This window comes from Kogia breviceps, chromosome 13 (genome assembly GCF_026419965.1).
Source record: "Kogia breviceps isolate mKogBre1 chromosome 13, mKogBre1 haplotype 1, whole genome shotgun sequence".
NCBI classification, from domain to species: domain Eukaryota; kingdom Metazoa; phylum Chordata; class Mammalia; order Artiodactyla; family Physeteridae; genus Kogia; species Kogia breviceps.
This window is the reverse complement of record NC_081322.1, coordinates 54,683,694-54,708,944: the sequence shown is the minus strand read 5'-3', so window position 1 is coordinate 54,708,944 and position 25,251 is coordinate 54,683,694. Positions and strand designations below refer to the sequence as shown.

At 34.7% G+C, this 25,251-nt stretch overlaps 1 protein-coding gene across 7 annotated transcripts in view; it reads right to left on the bottom strand.

Moving 5' to 3' along the window:
* The window catches only part of NKAIN2 (sodium/potassium transporting ATPase interacting 2), a 982,818-nt gene that overhangs the window by 504,518 nt on the left and 453,049 nt on the right, over positions 1-25,251 (bottom strand). For 6 of the 7 annotated variants that reach the window (XR_010836028.1, XR_010836027.1, XM_067010699.1 and 3 more), the window contains one exon: positions 21,941-22,078. Coding sequence is in view for 5 of the 7 variants with exons in the window: in XM_067010699.1 (XP_066866800.1) it covers positions 21,941-22,078 (138 nt within the window). In the remaining 2 variants the exon portion in view is untranslated. Of the gene's footprint in view, positions 1-21,940; positions 22,079-22,173; positions 22,445-25,251 lie in introns of those variants that run through there. The other variant, XM_067010700.1, reaches the window with a different exon arrangement.

Genomic DNA, 25,251 nt, shown 5'->3' with positions numbered 1-25,251 from the left:
GTAATTCCCTCACCCACCCCAAAAGAAGATGTCGTAAATCTTTACATTTCAGATTTATTTACCTGGAGGACTTGTTTCAAAGCTGAAGGCTGTCCTCACCCACCCCATTCACAATGACTAATTCAACAGGAGGGGGCTTAGAGATAATTGTCACTGCCAACAGTTGCCAGGGGATGCTTTGAGAATCACTGCTTTAAGGAGTCTTAAGTCCTTTATCTGAGGGATGATCATTATGTCCAGCAACTTTAAAAGTTAGGAAAATCTTTGTTAGAAAAACACTTACATATGATTCATCATTTGTTAGCAGGATGCCTGAGAGCATGCCACTTAAAAAAAAAAAAAAAGCTCAGTCTTTCATGGTCTACACATACTCACAGCCTTAGAAGAATTCAGAGGACAAGTTAATTGAAAAGACTGGTTTATTCTGTGAAAGTCCTCTTAATTAATTTTGGAACAGAGTAAGGATATAAGTACATCAATTTATAAATACATACGTAGATAAATACCAAAAACAATGCTGGAATTGGAAGGAATTAAAAGGACAAAAAAAAATCTCTGAACAAAATGTACTTACAAAGACAGGAAAAAAAAGGTTTACTACTAAATCATCTTACTTAGAAAGGAGCTTAAATTTTTCCTTAATTAAAAAAATTGTGTTCTTTCACTTATTTGCAGTCAACTTCCAAACAAAAAACTAAACATCTTCTTGCTTTACCAAGAAATTAAGTAAGATACAGACATATATCTTCGAAGGCCGAAAGAGAAAGCAATACAAGTAACTCTGAAACAAGAAGAACATCGTTGGCTAGGGTATACCTGCTCTGAACTTACTTTGGTATCGTGGTTATAATGAACCCACTAAATGATGATGATGATTAATGAAAAGCCTTTAGAGTATCTTTAGAGAAAAAAGGGGGAGCAAAAAATAAGAAGAACTAAAACCTTATTGTTTTTATGGTGATAACTTGGCAGACTATCTCTTCCCAAAAGTGTGTATTTTGACTTGACTTCCATTTCCTGGTATATGAGATTGAATAAAAATAAAAGTTCATATTTGCTATACATCACAACAGCAATATATAAAAAAGAGGCTAGCTAGATGAAAATCTAAGTATAATAACAGAAAGGTCAGGGTTTCCATGACTGTTGATTATTAAAGAGACAAAATAAAAGCAGCAGGGGGGCTTGAATGCTTTCATATGCTTAATAATTAAATCATTACCAATATCACATAAATAAAACTTTGCACTGTGAAAAATAATCTAGTAAAAGTGGTTTTCTTCAAAACTTCTTAAAAACTGAAAGATTATTAACTAACATGAGTGAAATGAAATAATTTATAATTTTTCTACTTCCAAAATAATTCAGAACCCAGCAATCCTAATCTGATTTCACTTATTTAAAAAAGCTGGGCTTCCCTGGTGGCACAGTGGTTAAGAATCCACCTGCCAAGGCAGGGCACATGGGTTCCATCCCTGGTCCAGGAAGATCCCACATGCCACAGAGCAACTAAGCCCATGTGCCACAACTACTGAGCCTGTGCTCTACAGCCTGTGAGCCACAACTACTAAGCCCACGCACCACGACTACTGAGGCCGGCATGCCTAGAGCCTGTGCTCTGCAACAAGAGAAGCCACTGCAATGAGAAGCCCATGCACTGCAACGAAGAGTAGCCCCCGCTCGCCACAACTAGAGAAAGCCAACGCACAGCAACAAGGACCCAACGCAGCCAAAAATAAATAAATAAAAATAATAATAATTTTAAAAGCTGCTGGCCCACAAAGACAGACAGTTTTTGAGAAAAGATGCATAGCCGTTGATGAAAGAAGAAAAATGTATTATATGTAACATGTATAAGAGCTCAGTCATCTATCCTGATTCCTCTGAGAACAATCTCCATATCTTTCTTCTTTTTTTACTATGGTTTTGTCCAGATATCAGATCTATAAATACACAGATGTAAATATGTGAATTTGTAGCCAATTTAGTATCAATGTAATTATTTCCAAGTTCTCAAATATATTTGATGGATATCATCCTTATATTCCTACATACCTCTACAAAAGAGCTTGTAAGATGTGCTTTTTAAAAATTATTCCTCCCCATGTAAGGATATAATAACCAAACCCCTATAACTTTTGAGTTATTAACAATAGGCTACAGGAGCAATAAAAATAAATTGTGAAATCAAATATTTTAGTGGGATATAAATAAAGAGCAGCATATAAAGAATAGACAATTCACAGAATAGAAGTATACAGGGTAAAGGGTATATGAGATTTATAACATCATCTATGCTTAAATCTTTTATATTTTAATAGAACTTGCAGCCCTACAAATTTAATATGATTAGAGAAGTTGAAAATGTTCAGATAGTACAATAAAGTGGATGAAGTGTAAGAAACAATTCTTTGAGTAAAAGAGGAAAGAAGAAATTACTTGCTACACTGAAATACTGAAGAAAATAATGTCGTTAAGTAGTCCTTAAATTGCAGTTTGAATACCAAACCAAAACAATACATGGAACTTAAAATACTTCTTTCTCTATTCATTAGCAGCATTTTCAGGTTCTCACTCTAGGAAATTGTTTGCTGATTTATCTGGAATTTGATTATGCAGAGAAACATAATTTTCTTAATAGGCATGACATTATAAATCATACTAGCATATCCTCCTATTGTATCATTCCAAATATTTGTGCTTTATACTTTATAAGTCTTTTTTCTACCTACTCTTGGTGGATAGAGTAAGCCTTAAAATCCCTATTTTATAGATTAAAAACCTCAAATAAATTAATTGCTCCCATGTAACCCACATGTAAGTGTGCATGAATCAATAAAATTCTAAAAGGGAAAATTTAAAAAATGTATAGTCGTAGTTGGGGCTGCTGATAGGATCTAACAAGGGGGCACAGAAAGTCAAGTATTTCTAAGAAACGGGGCCCCAGTCCTCATCAGGGTGCTGTTTCTTTCCTAACTACAGAGCCAGCAAGATGTTTCAAATCTATAACCTCAGGAATTCCATGAAAGCTGAATTGTGTACTAGCTAATAGCTGAATTTGTCTACGCTACAACACTACAGACCAATAAAGATCTGTTCAGGGAAAAGTGGGAACAGTCATAGAGTCGAACAAATAGAGTTTTTGAACCTGTCTCTTAATGAATTTTTGTAGATTTCAAGGAATCTGAAATTTAAATGCTAGATATTCTTTACTGTTGTCCTTTCAGCTCTGAAATAAGAAGTAATCAGTCTGATATTCAGCAGCATGTGAACAGAAACATAGCATGCAGAAACATGGCAAGGCAGAAGGCAGAATTTGGCCAGACACCATTTGTGGTTCAAGGTTTCAGTGACATATTAGTTTGTAGGAATTGGTAATTAACAGCAGGCTACACTGTGACTTTAGTATTTCATCAGTAGTTCACCTGTGTGTGTTCTGTGTCATAACCTGTATATGATTCACTGTTGTGTGCCTTTTCATTCCTTGGAGAGGCCATGTAACTTAGAAGAAAAGGTAAAAATTCTGAAGACCCACAAACCTATGACCAATCCAAAGCTTCTACCTAATGGCAATATGATGTTCTGGGAATATTACATAATTTCCCCAAGCATCAGTTGTCCTGTAAAAAAGTTAAATTCTAGTTTGAGTGACTATGCTGAAGACATGAAAATTTATATATATGAAAGTTTCCATTACAGTGAATACTATCACATATTAGGCATCCTGGTATTGTTACTGTCATCATTATTTCTGGTTCAATCATTATCTAGTAAAACTTGTGCAGTATTTGGAAGAGGGGGGAACAAGGGGGATGAGGAGGAGGGGGGAGGAGAGAAGGAGAGAAAGAGAAGGGAGAGAGGCTATCCTAGTGCTGGGGTGACTGATCTAGTACAAAGTAAAACATGAAGGATTTTGCCTAACTAGAGACTACTCCTTTTATGTATGTGTGCAAAGGTACACCTAGAAGCCCAAAAAGGGTCCTAGATTTTAGTTCAAAACTTTTTTCCTAAACAATTCTTATTTTCCTTATTTTATTAATTGCTTCTAATATTTGTGGGAAAAGTAAAAATTAATTTAAAATTACTTCACTGCTCTATAATTTATTCACAGATCAGAAAATATGAAAAAATGGTATTTTGATGTGGTTAAAATACAATTCTCATACAATTTTAAGTTATATAATTTTGCATCACTCAATAAAATGTTTACAAGTTTCATGAGAATATCTGAACTCTTAAACATTCCTACAAACCGAATTATGATATAAATAATATCTGCTTGGGCATTTATTTGTATACACCTAGCTGCATAAAATGGTAAAATGAGGAAAATATTGGAAACAATAATATAAAATATTCTCAAGAACTATCAAATAAAATAAGGTCATCAAATACATTTTAAAAGAAAAGATAACTAAAGATATTTTTGTACAGCAACTCTACGTCATTGTTTCTTCCTTTATAAAACTCAAATTCATATTTTTATTCTGTATATAAAACTAGCACTGAAAAGTTGAGCTTATTATGCTCTGATATACAAGCCGAGGTGAAGATTGAGTGGGTGCTTAGTCATGAACAAATCTGAATCCAAGGTGATCAGTGCGAAAGAAAAGAAATTTGGGGGGAATGATGATATATTACCTAAATAATATTGAAAAGCTAAAATTTTTTTAAATTTGTAAAAAATAATTGTTATTCTTTGCATATTAACAGTGATGTTACATATTGAAAATGAGGTAGACTTATACAATAGTGGATAGTCTTTTTACCATAACAAGGCAGGGGGCAATGGTAATGGGGAGAAGGCATCACCAGTTAAATGACAGATGTTCCCTGAGGTCCTGTTATTTTTACTATTTTATTAATAACTGTGAAAGTGAGTTAAAACTGGAAAATTGCCTCTGGTGGAAAAAGAATAAAATTATTGAAACCTTTTCCAAGTTCCATACATAGTTTTTAGTTCAGAAAAACCTTAATTATATTATGCCTTGGGAATAGGTTTTTAGATCAGATACCTAAAAGCAAGTATGCAACCTATTGTATTGAAATTCATTCACTTTCAACCCCAATGCATCAATAGTAGCAGGGGCATGGAAGACATTACACATGATAACAATTTCTCCTTGAATAAAACTGTATTGGCTTCCTAAAACTGACTGATACATTTTTTAACCACCTCTTATCAGTGCGTCTCATTCCCACAGCAGCCAGTGTGAGCCCTCACTCTGTACTGATGAACAGGAGTGATACGAAAAAGTATATCCACATCATTGTTCTAGACTGACCTAAAGCTATGGGGCTGAGTTTATCTTAATTTTACTAAGTTGTCAGGTAAATATCACCATGCTAGAAACCCCTCAAAATGTCCGCATGCTTTCCCATAACTTTGATTGAACATCCTGCATTAACATCATACTAATGAAATAATAAAAGTGATAAGAACAAGAAAAAGGGAATGAGAAGAAAGAAGAAACAAAGGTTTTAGAAGAAGATGGAATAGAAACTCTGCCAAATTAAAATTTTGCCTCATTATAAATTTTTACACCCAAACACTCAACATGTAACTTTACATGTAAATTTAAGTATTTAAGCCTTTCATCAAACACTAACATTTCAAAACAATGACAAGAGAATTAAAATTTTACTGGACTGTGAAATAAAATTATTTAGAAAACAGCAGCTTTACTTCCAAGGGGTATCTCCTCCACACATATACCAATTTTTCACTCCATGATACCCCCAAAAAATAAATTCTAGACTAAATGAGTTTCATACATGCAATAAAACATTTCTTTTACAAAATTCCTTAAACATACATGGTACCTTTAAGAGGAAAAAGAAAAAGAGGAAAGAAAGAAATTGACTCCACTGCATTTCAGAAAATGACAGGTCTAGGCAGACAGAGGTTTAACAGTGGAGTTTAGATAACATGCTCTTGTGCATGGAGTTCCCAGATGAGTCAATGCTTCCAAAAACCACTGACAAGATGTCTACAAATACAGCACAGAGATGACCAGGAAAATGACAACTATTCCATTAAGGAGACAGCTGGGTGATCAAAAAGCATCCTGCAGCTAAAACTGTTCACAAGGTAGCTGAAGGGTCAATGTCAGACTATTTTGTGATACTGTTTGTTGCAAAGAAAGATTTATTTTGAAATAAATGATATAGAGAAAATTACACAAAAGCGGTTTTGTAATAACTACTACTCTTAGAGAAGATTTCTTCATTTAGTTTCAATTTGGTTGACATGATAAAAGGACAATTATTAATGAATTTCAGAATTAAATAAATTGAAGTTGAAATCCTTTGTTCAGTCGCACCATTTTTTTTCCTTTTTAAAGGATTGTTTGCAAGTGTTACTTGACACACCAACTAACATAAGAAAACCCAAAGCAAGAAAGTCGTACAGCAACCTTAACAATTTGCCACAATTGTTACCATAAAATTTAGCAAATACCCTGGAGGTGGTACCCATGTTACTTCAAGACTGTGCCTCCTCTTATTACTGTGGAATAAAGGAGGAGGGAAAAAGCAGGAGTGAGATGCCACTGATCTTAGCTGTTTTCTTGATTCAGAGGTAATAATGCATGGAGGGAGAAAGAAAAAGGAATAAGAAAAGAGACCAACCCAGGAATAAAGAAGAGATTTCAAAAAGAAATAAATCAATATTACTGGAACTCCAAGACAATAACATAAAACAAAGGCTCTAGAAAATAGATGCTCCGTCAAAATTTATATTACCAAAAATCATGCAAGAAGTGGAAAACTTGAAAAGACCAATTACTGTAGAATAGATTGGAAAGATGATTAAACAGCTACCATTCATGAAAGTACTAGGACTAGATGATTTCATACATGAGTTCTAGGAAACATAAATAACTCCAAGCCTACTTGAACTATTACAGATCACAGAAGGGAATCTCCCCGATTTATTTTTTGAAGCTTGCATAACTTGCAAAATATTATAAGTGAAAAGCTATGAATCAATCTCATTTTTGAATAAAGATGTAACAAATGGAAATAAAAATATTAGAATTAGAATTTAATAATTGAAGCAAAGAATAATATATTACAAACACATATGGTATAGCCTAGTAAAGGAAGGTTGGGTTAATATTAGAACATTTATCAACCCAGTTGAATGTATCCAAAATTTTAAGAAGAAGTAACATTACCATATTAATATAGGTTCAAAAACATTTAATAAAATGCATTACCATTCTTGATAATTGAAGGAAACTATTTAAATATGGTAAAGACTATTTAATAAATACCAATAGCAATTACACAATAAATAGCAAAATACTAAAATCTTTACATTTAAATTCAGCAACTTGGGCTTCCCTGGTGGCGCAGTGGTTGAGGGTCCGCCTGCCGATGCAGGGGACACGGGTTCGTGCCCCGGTCCGGGAAGATCCCACATGCCGCGGAGCGGCTGGGCCCGTGAGCCATGGCCGCTGAGCCTGCACGTCCGGAGCCTGTGCTCCGCAACGGGAGAGGCCACAACAGTGAGAGGCCCGTGTAACGCAAAAAAAAAAAAAAAAAAAAAAGATATCACCCAAAAATCTCAAGAGATGCTAGAAAACCTTTATTAATAAGATAATTTGAAAATGATAAATATGCCAAAGCAACATATTTTCTCCATTTTAATAATAAGCACTTAGAAAGGGGAAAATATTCCATTCACAATTGTTATAAAACCTATAAAAGTATATAGAAATAAACAACCAGAAAAGTATAAAATCTACATGAAAAAGCCTACAAAGTCGTATTGAAAATCAAAATAATACAAGAGAAATGAAATGGCATACCAACTTGTTGGATGGGGAACCTAAAACTCATAAAGTATCTCTTTCACAACATTAATTTTTTAAAAAGTAATTTCAATTATAGTTCTAATAGGTTTAATTTTTTGAATTGAATATAATAATTTTAAAATTAACATTAAAGAATAGATATTGGAGGATAGCAAAAGAAAATATGAACAGATGGCAAACTTGTTTTACCATCTGTTAGAACACATTATAAACCCATTGTAGTCACTAATTGGGTAGTGACAGAGTACACAAATGAATCAGTGGACTAGAATAGAGAGCTGAGAAAAAAAATCCAGCATATATGATAATTTAATATAAACAAATAAGATATTTCAATTATTTGGGGAAATAAATGGTGGCACAAATTGTTACCCATTGGAAGAAAATAGTGTTGGTGCCCCATTTGGTACTAAATACTAAAATATGTTCCAGATGAATTAAGAGTTTACTATAAAAATTAACAATAAATATCTCAGAAGAAAATACAGGAGATTAAATGTGTAGCTGAGAGTGGGTATATCTTTATTACCAAGACAGGAGACTCAGAATCTATAAATATTTTACTAGATAAGAATTTTAAAGAATTATTTTGGCCAAAGAGACCAATATAAAAACACATAGCATATGACAGATTTGAGGAAATTTTCAATACACATTGAAAAATGATGGGTTAATTTCTAAATATCAAAACAACTTAACCTCTATAAATACAAACTAAAAAGGACAAGATAAACATCTCAAAAAGTGTGCAAAGATTTGGACATTCTACACATTGTAAATTGATTTAACATATTCAAAGAACGATGCAGCCTTATATAATTAAATAGAAAATGTTGATGGTAAGTAAAGGAAAAAAAAGAATAACATTATACTAGATTTTTTTAAAATGTGTGGACATTGAAAAATAGATTTTAAAAAATGATAACAGTGCAATTATCTCTGGTTATCAGCATTTTGAATATGTTTTGGTTTCATTTTTATACATTCTTAATTGCTTTTCTGTACCCAAACACCCCTGTCTTTAGTCTTCCCAAGGTTAGTAACTGGCATTACATCCCATCAGTTGCTATTATTCAAGTGTAAAGGTAGAATAATTGTCAGCTTGGTAGAGAATTTACTAAATATTACTAAATATATAAAGTATAAATACATATGCATTTAATACTATTACATTTTGATTGGGACCATTTCAGAAGCAGCCTTCATGCCAGAGATCTGTGGTTATTTGAACCTTTATTGCTAGTGATTTCTTTTTTTTTTTTTTTTTTTTTTGCGGTACGTGGGCCGCGGGCCTCTCACTGTTGTGGCCTCACCCGCTGCAGAGCACAGGCTCAGCGGCCATGGCTCACGAGCCCAGCCGCTCCACGGCATGTGGGATCTTCCCGGACCGGGGCACGAACCCGCGACCCCTGCATTGGCAGGCGACCTCTCAACCACTGCGCCACCAGGGAAGCCTGCTAGTGATTTCTTGACTGTTATACCTGCAACACCTGGCAATGAGATCCCTGTACACTGAAATTAAGATGATTCCTGATTTCTGGTTGTGTATGATTTAACATCAAAGCCCCCAGGAACTACTGAATGGGAGTAATAAATTTCTTGTTCTATTAAAGATATATATATATATATATATATATATATATATATATATATATATATATAGAGAGAGAGAGAGAGAGAGAGAGAGAGAGAGAGAGAGAACTTTCATATTGTAACATCTTTCTGTGACCTATTACTTACTGTCTATATACTGCCTGTCTTCCCCATAAGAGCTTGGATTTGGTCTTTTCAGTGTTGAATCCACAGTGTCTAGAAGCGTGTCTGGCACAGAGTAAGTGCTAGTAAATATTTGTGTAGTAAAAGAATAAAGAATTACTTTTATTAGTTTTGTCAGAAAATAAATCTAAAAAGCTTTCTTGTGTGTTTGTTTTGGAAAACTTTGTCAGTTCACACATTTAGTCTTAAAATTATGTGCATCCAATGTTTAAGTTCATCGGGACCTCAAGATAAAACAACCTAATGCATAAGGAAAGCATTACTATTCCCAGGACTGGGATGAAGGAGAGCAGAATATGACACCCCAAAATACTCCACTTTGGCATATTGATTATTTTGAATTAGTTATTCGAGAAAAAGCCAGTGCAAGAGGAACCCTCCTTTGTCCCCTTGAAAGCAGGAGATACATCTCCCATGTGAAAGGTACCCCCTATACCAGGACAAAGAGAGACATTCTTATCACCAGAGATAGGGAATTTACCGCCAAGAAGGCTGTATAAACAAACCTTGTTACTTCCTCACTAATTTAATACCCCGATACAAAACTTCTTTGTCTTACCAATTCGTCACAAATGCATTGTTTCTTTCTCTAAAAGGCATAAAAACTGCCTGTTTTGGTCACTTCTTTGAGTCACATATTTTTAATGGATTCCTATAGGTAGAAAACTTAATTTATTTTCTCCTGTTATCCATAATTTAATTATTAAACCATCCAAAGAACCTAGAAGGGAAGAAGGGAAAAGTTTTCCTTCCCTACAGAAACAAGAGAGATTTTTCTTGTGAGTCTGTTGAAAGCAATGCTTTCAACAAAATCTTTACAATGAATGACGGTCATAAGTCTGTTTCTCATAAAATCACTTAATGTAGGTTAATTGACATATTGCTAAAATGCAATTCAGGAGTAAAAAATATCCTGCGAACGGCAGTGATTCTGAGGTTTTCCTGAAAAGCACTAGGCATGCAGATAACCTATAATACTGGCTAACTGGAGGCCCATGGACTTTAATGGACAGTCCGCTGGTGGTTAGAATGATACCAGGAAGCTGAGAAGTAGACAAGACTTGTACTTGACTAAACCACACACCTAGGCACACAGGTAGGCTAATGAAGTTCAACAGCAGAATCATGGTTCTCCGCTACAGAAAATATCGGGTTTACCCTTATAGACAAAAGGACAATTTACATCCTACAAAATCTACACCATAAAAATGTGCTGCATTTCATTGTAAACTAGACAATTGTTTTGGGTGTATGCACTCAAACTGCTTCTTTAGTCATTAAAAAGATAAACCAAAAAATAAACAAAACCAAAAAACACCCCAGAATGCCAAGGCACTGGCTGGTAAACCTTGCAAAATAAACTGGTTATAAAATGTACACATAAGTAATTATATGACATTACTCTATGCATAAGATAACTGTATATAGGCTTGTGAAATATTTGGAGGTTTCTCCCCCAAATGCTGACTGTAATTTTAGAAAAATAGACCTGTTGCTACATTTTTGGTACTAATTCTAAACATACCAGGTGTCTAATAAAGGCACTCAGTAAAGGCACTCTTAGTTTAGGATGATAAAATCATGTCATCTACATATTAGATAATATTTACTATTTTTATCTAAAAGTGGTATCAAGTTATTAGGGAACAGTTTACAAAGGGTCTGAGACATATCCCTATCTGGTCACACCCATGTAACTAATAAGACAACGAAAGTTTAGAACTGAATTCTTAAAATTTTCCCCCAAATTATTCATCTTGCTTTAATCATTGCCTTGTCAAATGTCTCCACCATTTCCCAGTCTCTTCTTAAAAACATCTACAAACATATCTGTCTTTCCACTTCTCCTTCCCCACCATGTTGCTAGCCATTTAGGACCACTACCTATATAAAACCCTTTAATTGTCTACAGAATGTCTTACATAAACAATTTAGCACGGTCAAGTATTTTCTTCCCAATCTGGTCCCTATCTACATATTTAGCCTTATTTTTAATCAGTCCAGCCTCTGGCCTCTGCGTAGCAGCCATGTGTACCTGATATAAATCAATAAAAATACAATTATATATTTAAACACCTCCATATTTTCACTTCTGTTACCTTTGCCTGAAATCCCCTCTTCCTGTCTTTTCCATGATATACTACTCATACTTTAAGTCTTAGTTCATGTGTCATTTCGCCTATGAAGCATCTCCTGAACCTTTCCAACCCCCAGGTTGACTTACCCAACCTGTTCTGGGGATCTTGTGATATCCTTTACATACTTCTCTCATAGAATTTATGAAAAGCATTGTGTTTATATGGTTACATATTTCTTTCCCCCCTCTATTAAAATGTAAACATTTGGAGGCTTTGTTTTTATGGTATGCCTTTTGCATAGCATAGTGCTTACCATATAATAGACAATCAATTAATGGCTTTTTAAAGGGTGAAGAGATTCTAACGGTCATTGGATTTCCACACCTTTGTATAACAAAGCCATCTGCTCAGATCTCACTGAAAAATGGAAATGATTCCAAAGTAACATACGTTTAATGCACTTTAATAGTTATTGTTCCACCTTTGATTCAAAACGGCAAACTGAGCATGCAGCCTGTACAGTATTGCTAAAATTATTAGCAATAGAACATCAGCAGCAGAGCTCTTTCTGCCAATTGCTGGAAGAGGAAGACCAGACATTTAAGTGCTGACTAATAAGCAGAGTGGAGCAATTGGCAGTCCAAAATGTGTATGCAGGGGCAGTAGACACAAAGGAAGCTGAACTACTAGGCAGAATTCTTTATAATCTGAGACTGGAGGAAGGAACGTGTGAACAAAGGGGAGTGTAAAAATGGGCTGGAAAACAGAGACAGTTCCTCCACCACCTTTAGAACCAGACAACCATTTAATCCCCTAGAGAAAGAATGAGATTTTTTAAATAAGTAAATAAACAGTTATAATACATAATAACTATTAAATGAAATTATCTGGGGATAACAAAGTCAAATGCTCAAAAGCATAGAAAATCATCAAAATGATAGATACATACAAAGTCCAGAGTTGAAGGTATTCGTGCTTTCAAATCAAAAGGGCCTACAAAATTTTCAGTTAGGTCCACACTTAGACACACTTCATTTGGAAATGGTAAGACAACACGTATGAAATGAATATTTCAAGAATTTTTAAAAAGTTATCTATGAATGAAGAACAGATCAATATCAGACTTCCCATGAGAAACATTGCTTCCTAGAATACAACTGAACAATTACTTCAGTACTTGAAGGAAAATTGATTCTCACCCCTGAATTCGTCCTCTAGTAAACTTATTACTCAATTGTAAAGATAGAATAAACTCAGAAAGCTTACCTCGTGAACATGTTTTTTTCAGGAATTTGGGTGAAGAGTATCATAAAATACGTAGGATCTAAGAAAGCTTGAATCTAACTCAGGGGGTGCAGAGCAGGGAAGATGATGTGTAATAAGCCTGGAGAGTCACCAATTTAGACAGGAAAGGATAGGGTACTGAGAGGGAACTCTCCAGGGGAGAAGAGCCTAGCCTAAAAACAAAAAGCCACATTTAAAATCGTGGTCAAATCTAAAGAAAATGGTCTAAATTCATACAGGAAAGCAGTGGATTTCCAAAATACAAATAGAAGAATTGGAAATATACTTAGGATACATTTCCTTAAAAATCCTTTTTCTTACTTTCAAGGATAAAAGAAAGGCAAACTCCAGTGGATTGGGGGGAGGGGCTGTCAAAACAAAGTGTGATCCAAAAATAAACTCGAGTAAAATGATTTTGCTTTTACAGACCCTCTGAGATGTCTATATAGACCACAGAAGAACTATAAAGAGACTAGGAACAGCTGGAGAAGGGTAAGGAAGAAGACTTGTATTTTAAGTCTAATTTTACATTTTGATTTTTAAAATTCTGCATAAATTAATTTGATTTTTTTTATTTTAGGAAAGAAATACACACATATGTGTGTGTGTGTGTATATATATATCTATATATCTCACGTCTCCTCTCAAAATTTTTTTCCAAAAATTATTAGGTGACTTACAAATAGGAACTTAGATTGTTAAAATGTAATTACTTATATTTGCCACATTCTATAAATCTTTAGTCACTGTCTAACATCAGAATATGAGCACAAAGTTATCTTCTTGAAGAAATGGCCCACAATTTCCTAAGGGAACACATCCTTTTGGGAATAAATTGCATTCACCATGTTGCATTATTACATTTATTTTAGGACTACAGGCTAAATCCATAAAACTTGTAATGATGTGGTTTTTTTGTTCCCCTTCCAGGCTTATGAGGAAAGACTTAGTTTCACGATTACTCTAAGTCATTAAAAGCAATGTTAATTTACTACTATCTCAAGTCTTTTCATCTCTAATCTACACTGATTTTCTGTCCTGAACAGAAAGTGTACATTTTTAATGCTTTAGCTGCAATACATTTTCTTTTGGGTAGTTTTTTTCCTGCAAAAAGTGAATAAAAGACTCAAAACAACTGCTTAAACATAGATTAATAATTTCCTAGACATGACTGAAAAGAGCACACAAATTTTTAGGGAGGTAACGTTAACTAGAGTGAAAGAAACATATGACCTGGAAATAGGGCCCAGAACCTACTCCTCATTTATTACTGTTGGTCATAGTCTCCATGGGGACCTGAGCTCCTTGAACACTTAAAATTCAAATCATGGCTGATTATCAGTATATAGTAAATTCCAAAAGTGTAGAGTCTTTTTTTTTTTTTGTCACACAAATTGAGTTTTTGACTATTTGCTTTTACAGACCCTCTGAAGAGTCTATACATTTCCTGAATCGCCGTAACAGAATGTTTTTACAAAATAGGTCTTAGCTTTGTTTTCTGGTGCTCCAGGCACCTTGTGGCCCTCAAGACTTGCCCAGGATAACATGGGGATCCTTTCCTTTTAGTATACTGGCTCAAGGAAAAGCAAAATCAAGGAAGTCAATGCAGGTGATGATTTGTCTGAAGCTGTCCCATTACTGTCTCTCTATGCTGTGCCCTCCCTCCATGGAGAGAAGGATGTGTGTCAATTCACAAAGCAATACTCATTGACAGCACATATTAATACTTAAAAAAAATAATTGTAGAAAAAAACAAACAATAAACCAAAAAAGCGTGGCCCAAATTGAGGAACAAAAGTTTAGTGCTCAGCAACAATCTGAAATCATCCATCTAAAACTTTAATATGCAAACTAAAAGTAGTATTCAATTCTTCATTACTTTGGAAGAATGAGTAGGGGTCTAATGACAGTCTAATAGTTCATTATTTTTAAAACCCAAGGAATGAAGATTCACGAACATTGGCTTTTCTTTCTAACCATCACAGCCCTGCTTCCTGAAATTAGCTTTAACCACGTTATTTTAATCTCTTGATTTTTCAGTAACAAAACAGGAAACCAATCCCAATTTTTCCCACTCATTTAACTTTGGATTAGCTATTGTAGTTTTTCATGGAAAAACTCTGCAATACGTACAATAATATACATACATATACATATATAATATGTACAATAATATATAATATATAATTTAATATATATTAGGTGTAAATTATGTTATATATGCATATGTACATATATGCATACCTATGAATTACCATTATTAAAATGCTGATTGCCATAAGAAAATGTTTTTTAAATGCCATTCTAATTCACTATTTCTGGAACTTAAGGATTCCCTATGATATTGTTCTTCTGCAAAAATATCCATCGCTAAAAGTTTTGTGTTCTTAATTCTTGAGACATAAAGTCATTTCCTCACTAAATACAGAGCTAAAAACATAATCCTTGATATAGGGATGGCAGAGCACAATTTAAAATCTAAATGATCTTCAAACTGCAAATGCCATGATGGATTTTGGATTTGCCAATAACTTAACAAAACCTGTTTTCATTTGTCAGATAAATTGTGGCCCTCTGAGCTGTGTACCTAAAAGACAGTTCAGTACAATGGTTAAGAGCAGGGGTTTGGTTAAGAGCATGGGTCCACATCCTGATTCTGCTATTTCCTAGTCATATGAGTTTGAACAAAAATTTTATAAAGTTAATGTGAGTTCTGTAGGATTTGTAGAGGAAGGTATCTAGTAGAATCTGTGGATAGTAATGGAAGTGGTAAGAAAAAAAGAAACATGATTCTTATAAATATTACTGTGATTTTGGTATGCCGTTCTCTTCTCTGTTTTTATGAAATCTGAGTAATGGATTTTTAGCTATTTTGAATTTATTTCTAGTTTTGGGATGAGTTTCATTAACCAAGCCAGTGGTTCAAAGCTCTATAAATTATTCTTTTTTCTTTCAAAAATAACTTGGTTAAATAGAGAGAAACAAAGTGAGGGAGGGAGGGAAGGAAGGAAGGAGAAGGAAGAAAGGAAAGAAAGAAGGAAGAAAGGAAGGAAAGAAGGAAGGGAGGGAGGAAAAAAAATTGAGACTTATGGCAACATGTCTTGTGGCAATATCACCAAACAAATTGCTGCGCCTTCACCAGGTAGGAACCTACACACTCCTCAGATTATTTTAGACAGTTTAAAGCAGTGCAACTCATTAACATTTTTGGTCATTAACTAATAACCACTGGATATCTCAAATCATGTTCTGCTTGCCAGTGTCTTTAGCCCAGATGAAGATGCATTTGGCAATTCCATTTATGACATAAGGTAATTCTTTCATGGGAGCCATTTGTATGTATTTATGTATGAATTATTCCACCAGAATTAATCTGGTCTTTTCTTTGAGACTCTCGATGCTATAGAGAATTATACAGTACAGATGATTTCTACGGATTCTTGCTTCAGATTTCCTTTGCTTGGAATTGAAAGCAGCTATTTAATTTTACTTCAACATATTATAGTCTTTGAAATGACAGAGGCCCCTAAAGGGTACTAATGAGTTCTTGTCCTAATTAATTGTTTTAAATTTAAAAATTTTTCTTCTTTGCTCTTATGAAATAGAAGACTAGTAGAGAAAAAAACTCATTACCAGTGCTCTTTAAATTTTATTTGTTGCTACTGTGCTCAGTGTTTCAGAGGATGTCCACATGCTTTTTTCTGAGGCGGGGCTAGTTTTCAATTAAACAGAATAAAATGTCCCATCAATAAACTGAAACTCTTTACAAATAGCAAATGTGGAAAGGGATACTTTTTCCTTAGACTCTATTTCAGGGCATCTGCCTTTTTGTTTTAGCAAAATTAGCCCTAAGGATAATGAAGACATCATTACACTTTTCAAAATGAAATGTAAAGCAATAGAAGATACCACGAAGAGAAGGGGAGTTAATTTTAATAAGAGAAAAGTAATAAAAATCAAAATGAAATTGATATTTAAAGAGTAAATACCTTTACTATGTGATCCAAATATAAAAATTGTTATGATAAACACTAAGACTCCATGTTAGAAAATGAGCAAACACAAAACGACAGTCCCTTGAAAAGGAAATAAAAATGGTTAATGAGGGCTTCCCTCGCGGCGCAGTGGTTGAGAGTCCGCCTGCCGATGCAGGGGACACGGGTTTGTGCCCCGGTCCGGGAAGATCCCACATGCCGCGGAGCCGCTGGGCCCGTGAGCCATGGCCGCTGAGCCTGCGTGTCCGGAGCCTGTGCTCCGCAATGGGAGAGGCCACAACAGTGAGAGGCCCGCGCACCGCAAACAAACACAAAAAATGGTTAATGAATATATGAAAAAGCCCAACTCAGTAAAATAAGAAATGCAATAAAAAAATGACACTTTTTCTCCTAGTAGATTAAAAAATATGAGAACAGATAATATTCAGGGTTAGCAAGAGTGCAGAGAAATTCACTCTGCCGTACATTGGTGGGAGGATAATTCAATAAAATGATTTTGGATTGGTAATTATCAATTATATACCAAAAGACTTAAAATTGTTCATATTGTTTAGTTATATCTAGGTATTTCTCCTAAGGAATGAAATCAGAAATGAAGATGAGGGTATGTTTTTAATGGAGATGATTATAGGGAAATATGTATCATAAAAACATGAAAATAGTATAATGTATAATAATATATAACTTACCATAAGATATAGCATATATTATGTCTCAGTATAATATATAATAATAGTGTAAAAGATTAAATGAACGATGAAATAGCCATATGAATTCCAAAATTGATTTCACATTACATAAAAAAATTAATACTTTAGATGTAGCATAATCAGATACATTTCAATTGCACATACGTGAAAGAAATGTGCAAAAATATCAATAATAAGTTTCACTTGTGAAATTATGAAAGTGCTTATCTCTATTTTTATACTAAATTGTTTTCTATTTCAACATAAAATGGTAAATATAGAAATCATAAAGGCTTACATTTTTAGGGGAGAGGAAAAGAAATTTCATTGTTAATATTTAAGTCTCCAGAGTACAGAGAGCCTATGGAAATTTCTTAACTGCACCAGTACAGTGTTGTTAGTTACAGCTTGTCTCCAATGATGCATCTTCCTGCTAAACCTAGATCCTTCACTGACCAGAATTTCTGTCATCTATGATTCCATTCAAGTTGCTTTTAATTAAAATTCCTTTTATCAGACTTCCCTGGTGGTGCAGTGATTAAGAATCTTCCTGCCAATGCAGGGGACATGGGTTCAAGCCCTGGTCCAGGAAGATCTCACATGCCAGGGAGCAACTAAACCCGTGCACTGCAACTACTGAGGCTGCGCTCTAGAGACTGCTTGCCACAACTACTGAGCCCACATGCCACAACTACGGAAGCCCACTTGCCTAGAGCCCATGCTCCACAACCACAACAAGAGAAGCCACCACAGTGAGAAGCCTGTGCACTGCAACGAAGAGAAGCCCCCGCTCGCCGCAACTAGAGAAAGCTCGCGTGCAGCTACGAAGACCCAACGCAGCCAAAAAATAAAAATTTCTTTTACCATCTTTAGGCAAACTGAAAATTTTTCCCTCCATTTTTATGGCAAATTCTCTATTTTCCTGAATCAACTTTTGACCTTCAACATGACATCATGCCACTAGATTCCATGAATTTGGTATACAGAAATAGTTTGTTATACAGAAATTATAGAGAAATAGATAACTAGAACAGAAATTGAGTGGTACTGTAACCTAAAACACACAGCATTAATTTTGAGACAAGGTGGCAGCTGGAGACCAGAAGGGCAGTGAGAAGAATCAGTGAAAACAGGAAAAACAGTAAAGAAATTGTTTTTGAGGACTAGAGAAAAGAGAACTCACAATAATTATTATTGGAACAATAAGCTTAACTATTGCCTGCAATAATTTTGAAGATAGAAAATATACCTATAAACTTGTGGATCTCGCTAAAGGGATATCCGAGCAAACAGTTGACAGTGTTATTTGTAATCTTTTAGCCATACATAACATGGTATTATAAGAGAGATGAGCTAAAGAAAGAACAATTCAGTTTTCAAGTAGAATTTAGAGGATATATTGCTAACTCAAGACTTTCTGGGTTGGAAAATAAAAGTTTCACATTTACAGCATCTCCAACTGGCAAAAGATTTTCCAAGTTAAGACACTGTTTCAAAAAAAAGAACAGATTAAGGATTCTGTCTTCAAGACAAGATCAAATCAAAGATGTAGCACTAAGACACAGTGTTAAGACCTCAGAAAGATTTCAGAGATCCTCGCAATTATATAGAAGTTCTACATCTTAAATGTGTCCCACAGTATCCTAACTCTTATGTAATACTAGAGAGAGTGCCCTGTCTTGAAAACACAGGACACTCTCTCTAGTGGGTATGTATTTTATTTAAGAGGATTGATAGGGACAGAATAAAGGGACAAAGTAGGTGATTAAATAGTTAATTCCACTAGGGGATTGTAAGTAGAGAAAAAAGTATGGGAGACCCCCATAAGTTAATGATCATTCAAGAAAGCAGGTTTGCTTAACCACAAAACCATGGAGGCTTGCTTAGCAACAAAACCATACAATAGAAGCATGAGACATGCCCCCAAACAATAAACAATGGTGGCATGAGACCCACATCCCACCCAGTGAGCTCAGTAGGTTAATGATTCCTAGGACACACTCCTCTGCACACACTAAAAACAAAAATATAAAGAAAAGGTAACATTATACTAAAACCCGAGATGATTTACCATTTTTAGCATATGTTACCACCATTTTTGCTCATTTCCATTGCACCACTGACTGTCCTGGCTTGACCAGGTAGGGACAAGAAAACTCCCCCACACAACATGGAGGAGGAGCTGATGATAGAAGCTTGCCATCTACTCAAGAATGAGGAACAAGGTGGTCTTCTCTCCCTCCCCACTCTTCCTTTGATTATAAAACTGTAGCCCACTAAGTTCGTGGCATGGCACCCTCTCATCCACTTGCTGTAAGCTTCACAAGTCTCCCATTCTAACAAATCACTTCTTATCCATCAATTTGCCTCTCGCTGAATTCTTTCTGCAGTGAGACAAAGCACCAGAGCTCCTCAGAGCGCCCCCCACCCCCTGCAGAATGCCACCTAGTGGTTTTGGGATGTGATTATAAGGTGGTACACACAAATATCACAAAAAAAAATTTAAGAGTTGTAGCAGCTTAAAATAATAGTGGCGGAAAGAGTTCAACCAATAGTTTACAACACCATGCTCTATTTTAAATTGCCTATCAGGCTATTTCTAGTATATACAGTTCAGTATTATTTTCAAATGATAATAAGCATAAAAATATTATAGCTAACATTTACTGAGCACTTTTTAAATACCAAGTATTGTGCCAAGATCATTTATAGAATATCCCACTTGCTCCTCAAAAAAAAAAAAAAAAAAAACCAAAAACAAACACAAAAAACCTTTTAAACTGTTCAAACATTTTGATCCACACCTAGATTTTCATTCCAGGAACTTTATCACAAAAAGAGATGACATATTTATATGGTGATACTCAGAGCAACACTATTTATTAGAATAAACTCATGGAGAAGCCTCAAAGTCTAATGAAAGAGGAAAGTTAAATTGAGAATCTTTCACATGATGGCTTATAATGTATCAGTTGAAGCATATGAATCACTATAACTATTGCTTTCATTTTTAATGCAAAAAATCTAAGGATTGGTCAGGTTCTGCTGTCCAAAGTCACACAGAAATTGGTAGATGAAAGATTTCAACCCTGGAATTATGACTTCAGAAAACCCACTCCCAAGCACTGTACCACCTTCCTTATATTGGATCAAATTACAATTTATAAAAGAAAGTAAACACTACTATCATATCTTATGCATTGAGAAACTTCACTCTGCAACAGAACACATCCTCCTTGTAATCTTGTGAAAAGTATTACAAGATTTACAGGGAAACACACCCTTAGAGGTGACATACACTCATTTCTGGGTATGTTCCCAGAGGGGAAGACTGTAGGCTTCTGACTCGGCCTTAGCCAGACAGTGGATATCTTGATCTCAGCTGCTACCACATTGCCTGTTTCAGTGCCAATGAGCTTTATCTGGGTCCCAGATGACAGAGAGAGAACAGGTCATAGGAGGGCATCTTTTATGTTAAGGATGCTTTCGTGAAACCCAAGAAGCCCTGCTGGTTTGTGTTGAATAAGGCAGATCTTTAGCTACACTGTCTTACATAAATGCCTTTACCAAACTTTTGCTTTATAATTTAAAATAAATGCCTATAGATTTTTGCTTTGTCAAAAACAGAAGAAATAGAAAAAAATGATGACACTAAAAAAATCTACATTAGTGAAGAGCTATAGCTGAGATCTGAGGCACATACAAGAGTAAAAAATCTTAAGTTATGGTTCCCATAGCAACTGCAACACAGTTGCATTTCACTTTTTTGTTAAGTACGTTTAACTTAAGTGAGAATGCAAAATACTTCCTCTGAGCCAAAAAGAGAATTATGGAGAACACAGAGACCATGTTCCAGACTATTCTGGCTTTCAAGTATGTCAAATATTAACCTTAATATGTATTAACATTTTCCCATCAATACTATATGTTCATTTGTATTGATTTTAAACTACCTTTATTCAATTTATAAAATATAATTATCTAAAATGGGAAGAAGTCCCATTAAAATCTGTTAAATCAGAAACCATGACTTTACAATTCATACATATAGGGGCACTGTCCTGTTTGTAATTACAAGAGAATATTGGCTGAAAGTACAATTTATGAAAATACAATCTGATTCCATTCACTGCCAAGTGTTTTAAGCTTGACATTTTTAACTACTGTAGATATAATCTGAAACTATATAAACAAACACATGGTGCTTTAAGCAAAAGATATACATAAAAATTTTCAGGACATTTGTAGTTTGCATATTTTTCTCTATTTCGATAATAAAAAGCAGGAAGGGTACTTACTCCTGTTATGTAACGAGGTCTATATTGAATAGTTCCAAATAAACCAAGAATGACGATAATAATATGTACAAAATTTGCCAGGATAGGTGCCCACTGATATCCAAGGAAGTCAAATATTTGCCTCTCCAGCACACAAACCTAGAATAGCAAAACAGGATATATAGATAAGCACAGTGATGAGAGAAAATAAAGGATCACACTGACATTATAATTAGCAATTGTAACTGTGTTACCATATCTGGCATTTGTCTTTAACAGTGAGAAAGACATTTTTAGGTATATTTCAAAGGAAGACTATGGAAGCCGTGGATCCAGAGACAGCTACAATCTTTTCAAGGATGATTTTATGGAGGCATCAAGTAGTATTCGCAGGATGTCATCTGTGCAGTCACAGGATAAATTATATTGTCATATGCACTGTCAAATACTTGAAGTCATCAACCAGCAAGTTCAGGAAATGACGTCCACACGAAGGGCTTGTTGTTAGGATCTGCTCAAATGTCACTGTATAAGTTGGGAATAGAACAAAGGGGGTTGATGGAGAGGAAAAAGAATTCTTCAGCAAGTCAAGAGACCAGATTCTGGATGTAGGCCTGCCACTAGGCAGCTGTAGTGCCCCCAGGTAAGTCATTTCCTTTCTCTGGGAGTCTGATTTGATTCCTCATTTTTAAAATGTAAGACTTTGACTAATGTCTAGGGTCCTTCTAACTTTAATAGTACTAGATTATAAATCAAATGTGACTTAAAAAAAAATCATATCCAGTTACCTATAGTAACCAGGAAAAATAAGGGCCCTGAAAGAAACTTAAAACAATTTTTTATTTTAAAAAATAAAAATAAAGCATCACTGTTATAAAAACAAGAAACTTAGGGCATTTCAAATTCTTCCATATTCATCTGTGCTTACAAGTTTATAATTAAGTCATATGTAAACAGTGGGGGGAAAAAAAGCAAAACCAATCAACCAACCAACTCACCGACCAACCAAACAACACCCTGAGATTTGTCAGTAGTCCAGAAGTGCCATTTTATATTAACAAGTGAAACCTGAATAGCTGACAAGCCTCTCATCAGATCTAACAAAGCAAAAGGGAATGGTGTGAATTAAACTCAGCTTTTTTTTTCCTGCCTGCCCTCAGGTGGAATGATAACAAACTGTCTGTTCCTAGTAAAACACTGTAAAAGGACCTGATGTTAAGCACGGAGATTCAACAATTGTTTTTCAATTAGCTTTTAAAGGAAAATGATTTTAAAGCCCCTAAGTCACTAATTATGCTTTATCACTTTGCTTTAATGATATTTCTTGTCAGAAGGACACACTAACTCTTCAAACAGACGGTTTGCTTTTAAATTAAATACCTGTAGCCTAGGTTTGAAGACTTCTTGAATGACCATTATTCCCACTGCAGTTCTTTAACTGACAGTACATTTTCTCATCAGGCATTGAAGGATAAAATAAACTCATGACAACTGTTTGCATGACACCTCTATTTCCTAAGACACACCAGGTACCATGTTATGCTGTAACAGTAAGAGTCCAGCCTAAACAAATCTTAAGTTTCACTTAGTCTTGGCAGTGAATAAACAAAAAAAAGAGAGGATCTAGATCCAGGTCTGTCCTACTCTACATATTCTAAATCCAAAATACCCACCAAAGTCCCAACAGTGGAATTCAATATTCTGATTGATTAACAAACTGTCATGGAATATGCACATAACCCAAGCCTCATAAACTTTGAACTGTCTCCTGATGAAACATTCCTTCAACTGTTATCATGCAGTCAACACTCCTTATAAAGGAGGCCCATTTGTGATGTTAAGCAGTATCACATATGCCTTGTGGGAATTCATCAACATTACCAAAAGATAAGTGGTTGTTCTCAGCATTGCTAATTGTCTATATAAAAGCTCCCTCTAACACAGAACTCTCTTATCCTTATCCTATGAATAAACAGTAAGTAGAACCGTAAAACAGCAGCAAGAAGAATTTAAACTCTATAAATTTTGAGTATCATAACTGGGGACACAGCAGGGAAAAAGTACACAGGATGAAGCGCGTCAGTCAAACAGTGGGAAATTCCTCAATAAATGCTTCAATTATGGAAGAAAAGAGCAAGTACCATCGTTAATTATAACAAATATATAGATAATAATATATTCACTAAGTCTGCAAGGCTGAAATGAAGTTTCATCAACATTTATCAGCCTTTTTTTTATGACAGAACTAATGTTTCATCAAACATTACTTATGAGGTTATGCAGACTGAACAAGCTAACATACAATTCTTCACTTATAGTATTTCTGCTTTTTCCTCCTCTTTTTGATGGGCTCCTTAGTCATTCTAAGTAGCTTTATCACAGGTTTTACTGTTTAGAGCTAGGGCTGAAGAATGGAAGATTTCAGTAAGTATAAAGGGAATTAACAATTTACAGAGTAAGGTACAGTCTTTCCTAAGAATTCCTTCCAACAGGATGTATATTAACTATGAAATGACTAGGAGGTTGTGGAGTTAGAGGAAAGAGAATGTTTTCTTTTTTAATTTAACTGAACTTTAAAAATATTAAAGTATAGTTGATTTACAATGTTGTGTTAGTTTCAGGTATACAGCACAGTGATTCAGTTATACACATATACACACACACACAACACACACACACACATACATATATATTCTTTTTCAGATTCTTTTTCAGATTATTACAAAATAATGAGAATAATTCCCTGGCTATATCATAGGTCCTTGTTGATTATCTATTTTATATATAGTACTGTGTCTATGTTAATCCCAACCTCCTAATTTATTCCCTCCCCTTTGATAACCATAAGTTTCTTTCTATGTCTGTGAGTCTCTGTTTTATAAATAAGTTCATGTATCCTTTTTTTTTTTTAGATTCCACATTAAGTGATATCATATAATATTTGTCTTTCTCTGTCTGGCTTACTTCACTTAGTATGATAATCTCTAGGTCCATCCATGTTGCTGGACAGTATTTTATTCAATTGGTATTCATTTGAAATGGCAGTATCTCATTCTTTTTTATGGCTGAGTACTATTCATTAAAACACTTACTACATGCCAGACTTTCATACTATTCCTTGGTCATATATCGCCTCATTGAATCTGCACAAAACCCAGAGAAGTAAATATTACTGTCTTATTTTTCAGACTAAGATATCTAAGATGTAGTGTGGCTATGTGATTTTCTTGCAGTCTCAGAAGTGGTAAGTGGTCCAACAGGAATGTAGGCGTATGTGCATGGCCTGTGCTGTGTCCTTGCTTTTGAACTCTTGCTACACCTAGTCGAAAAAG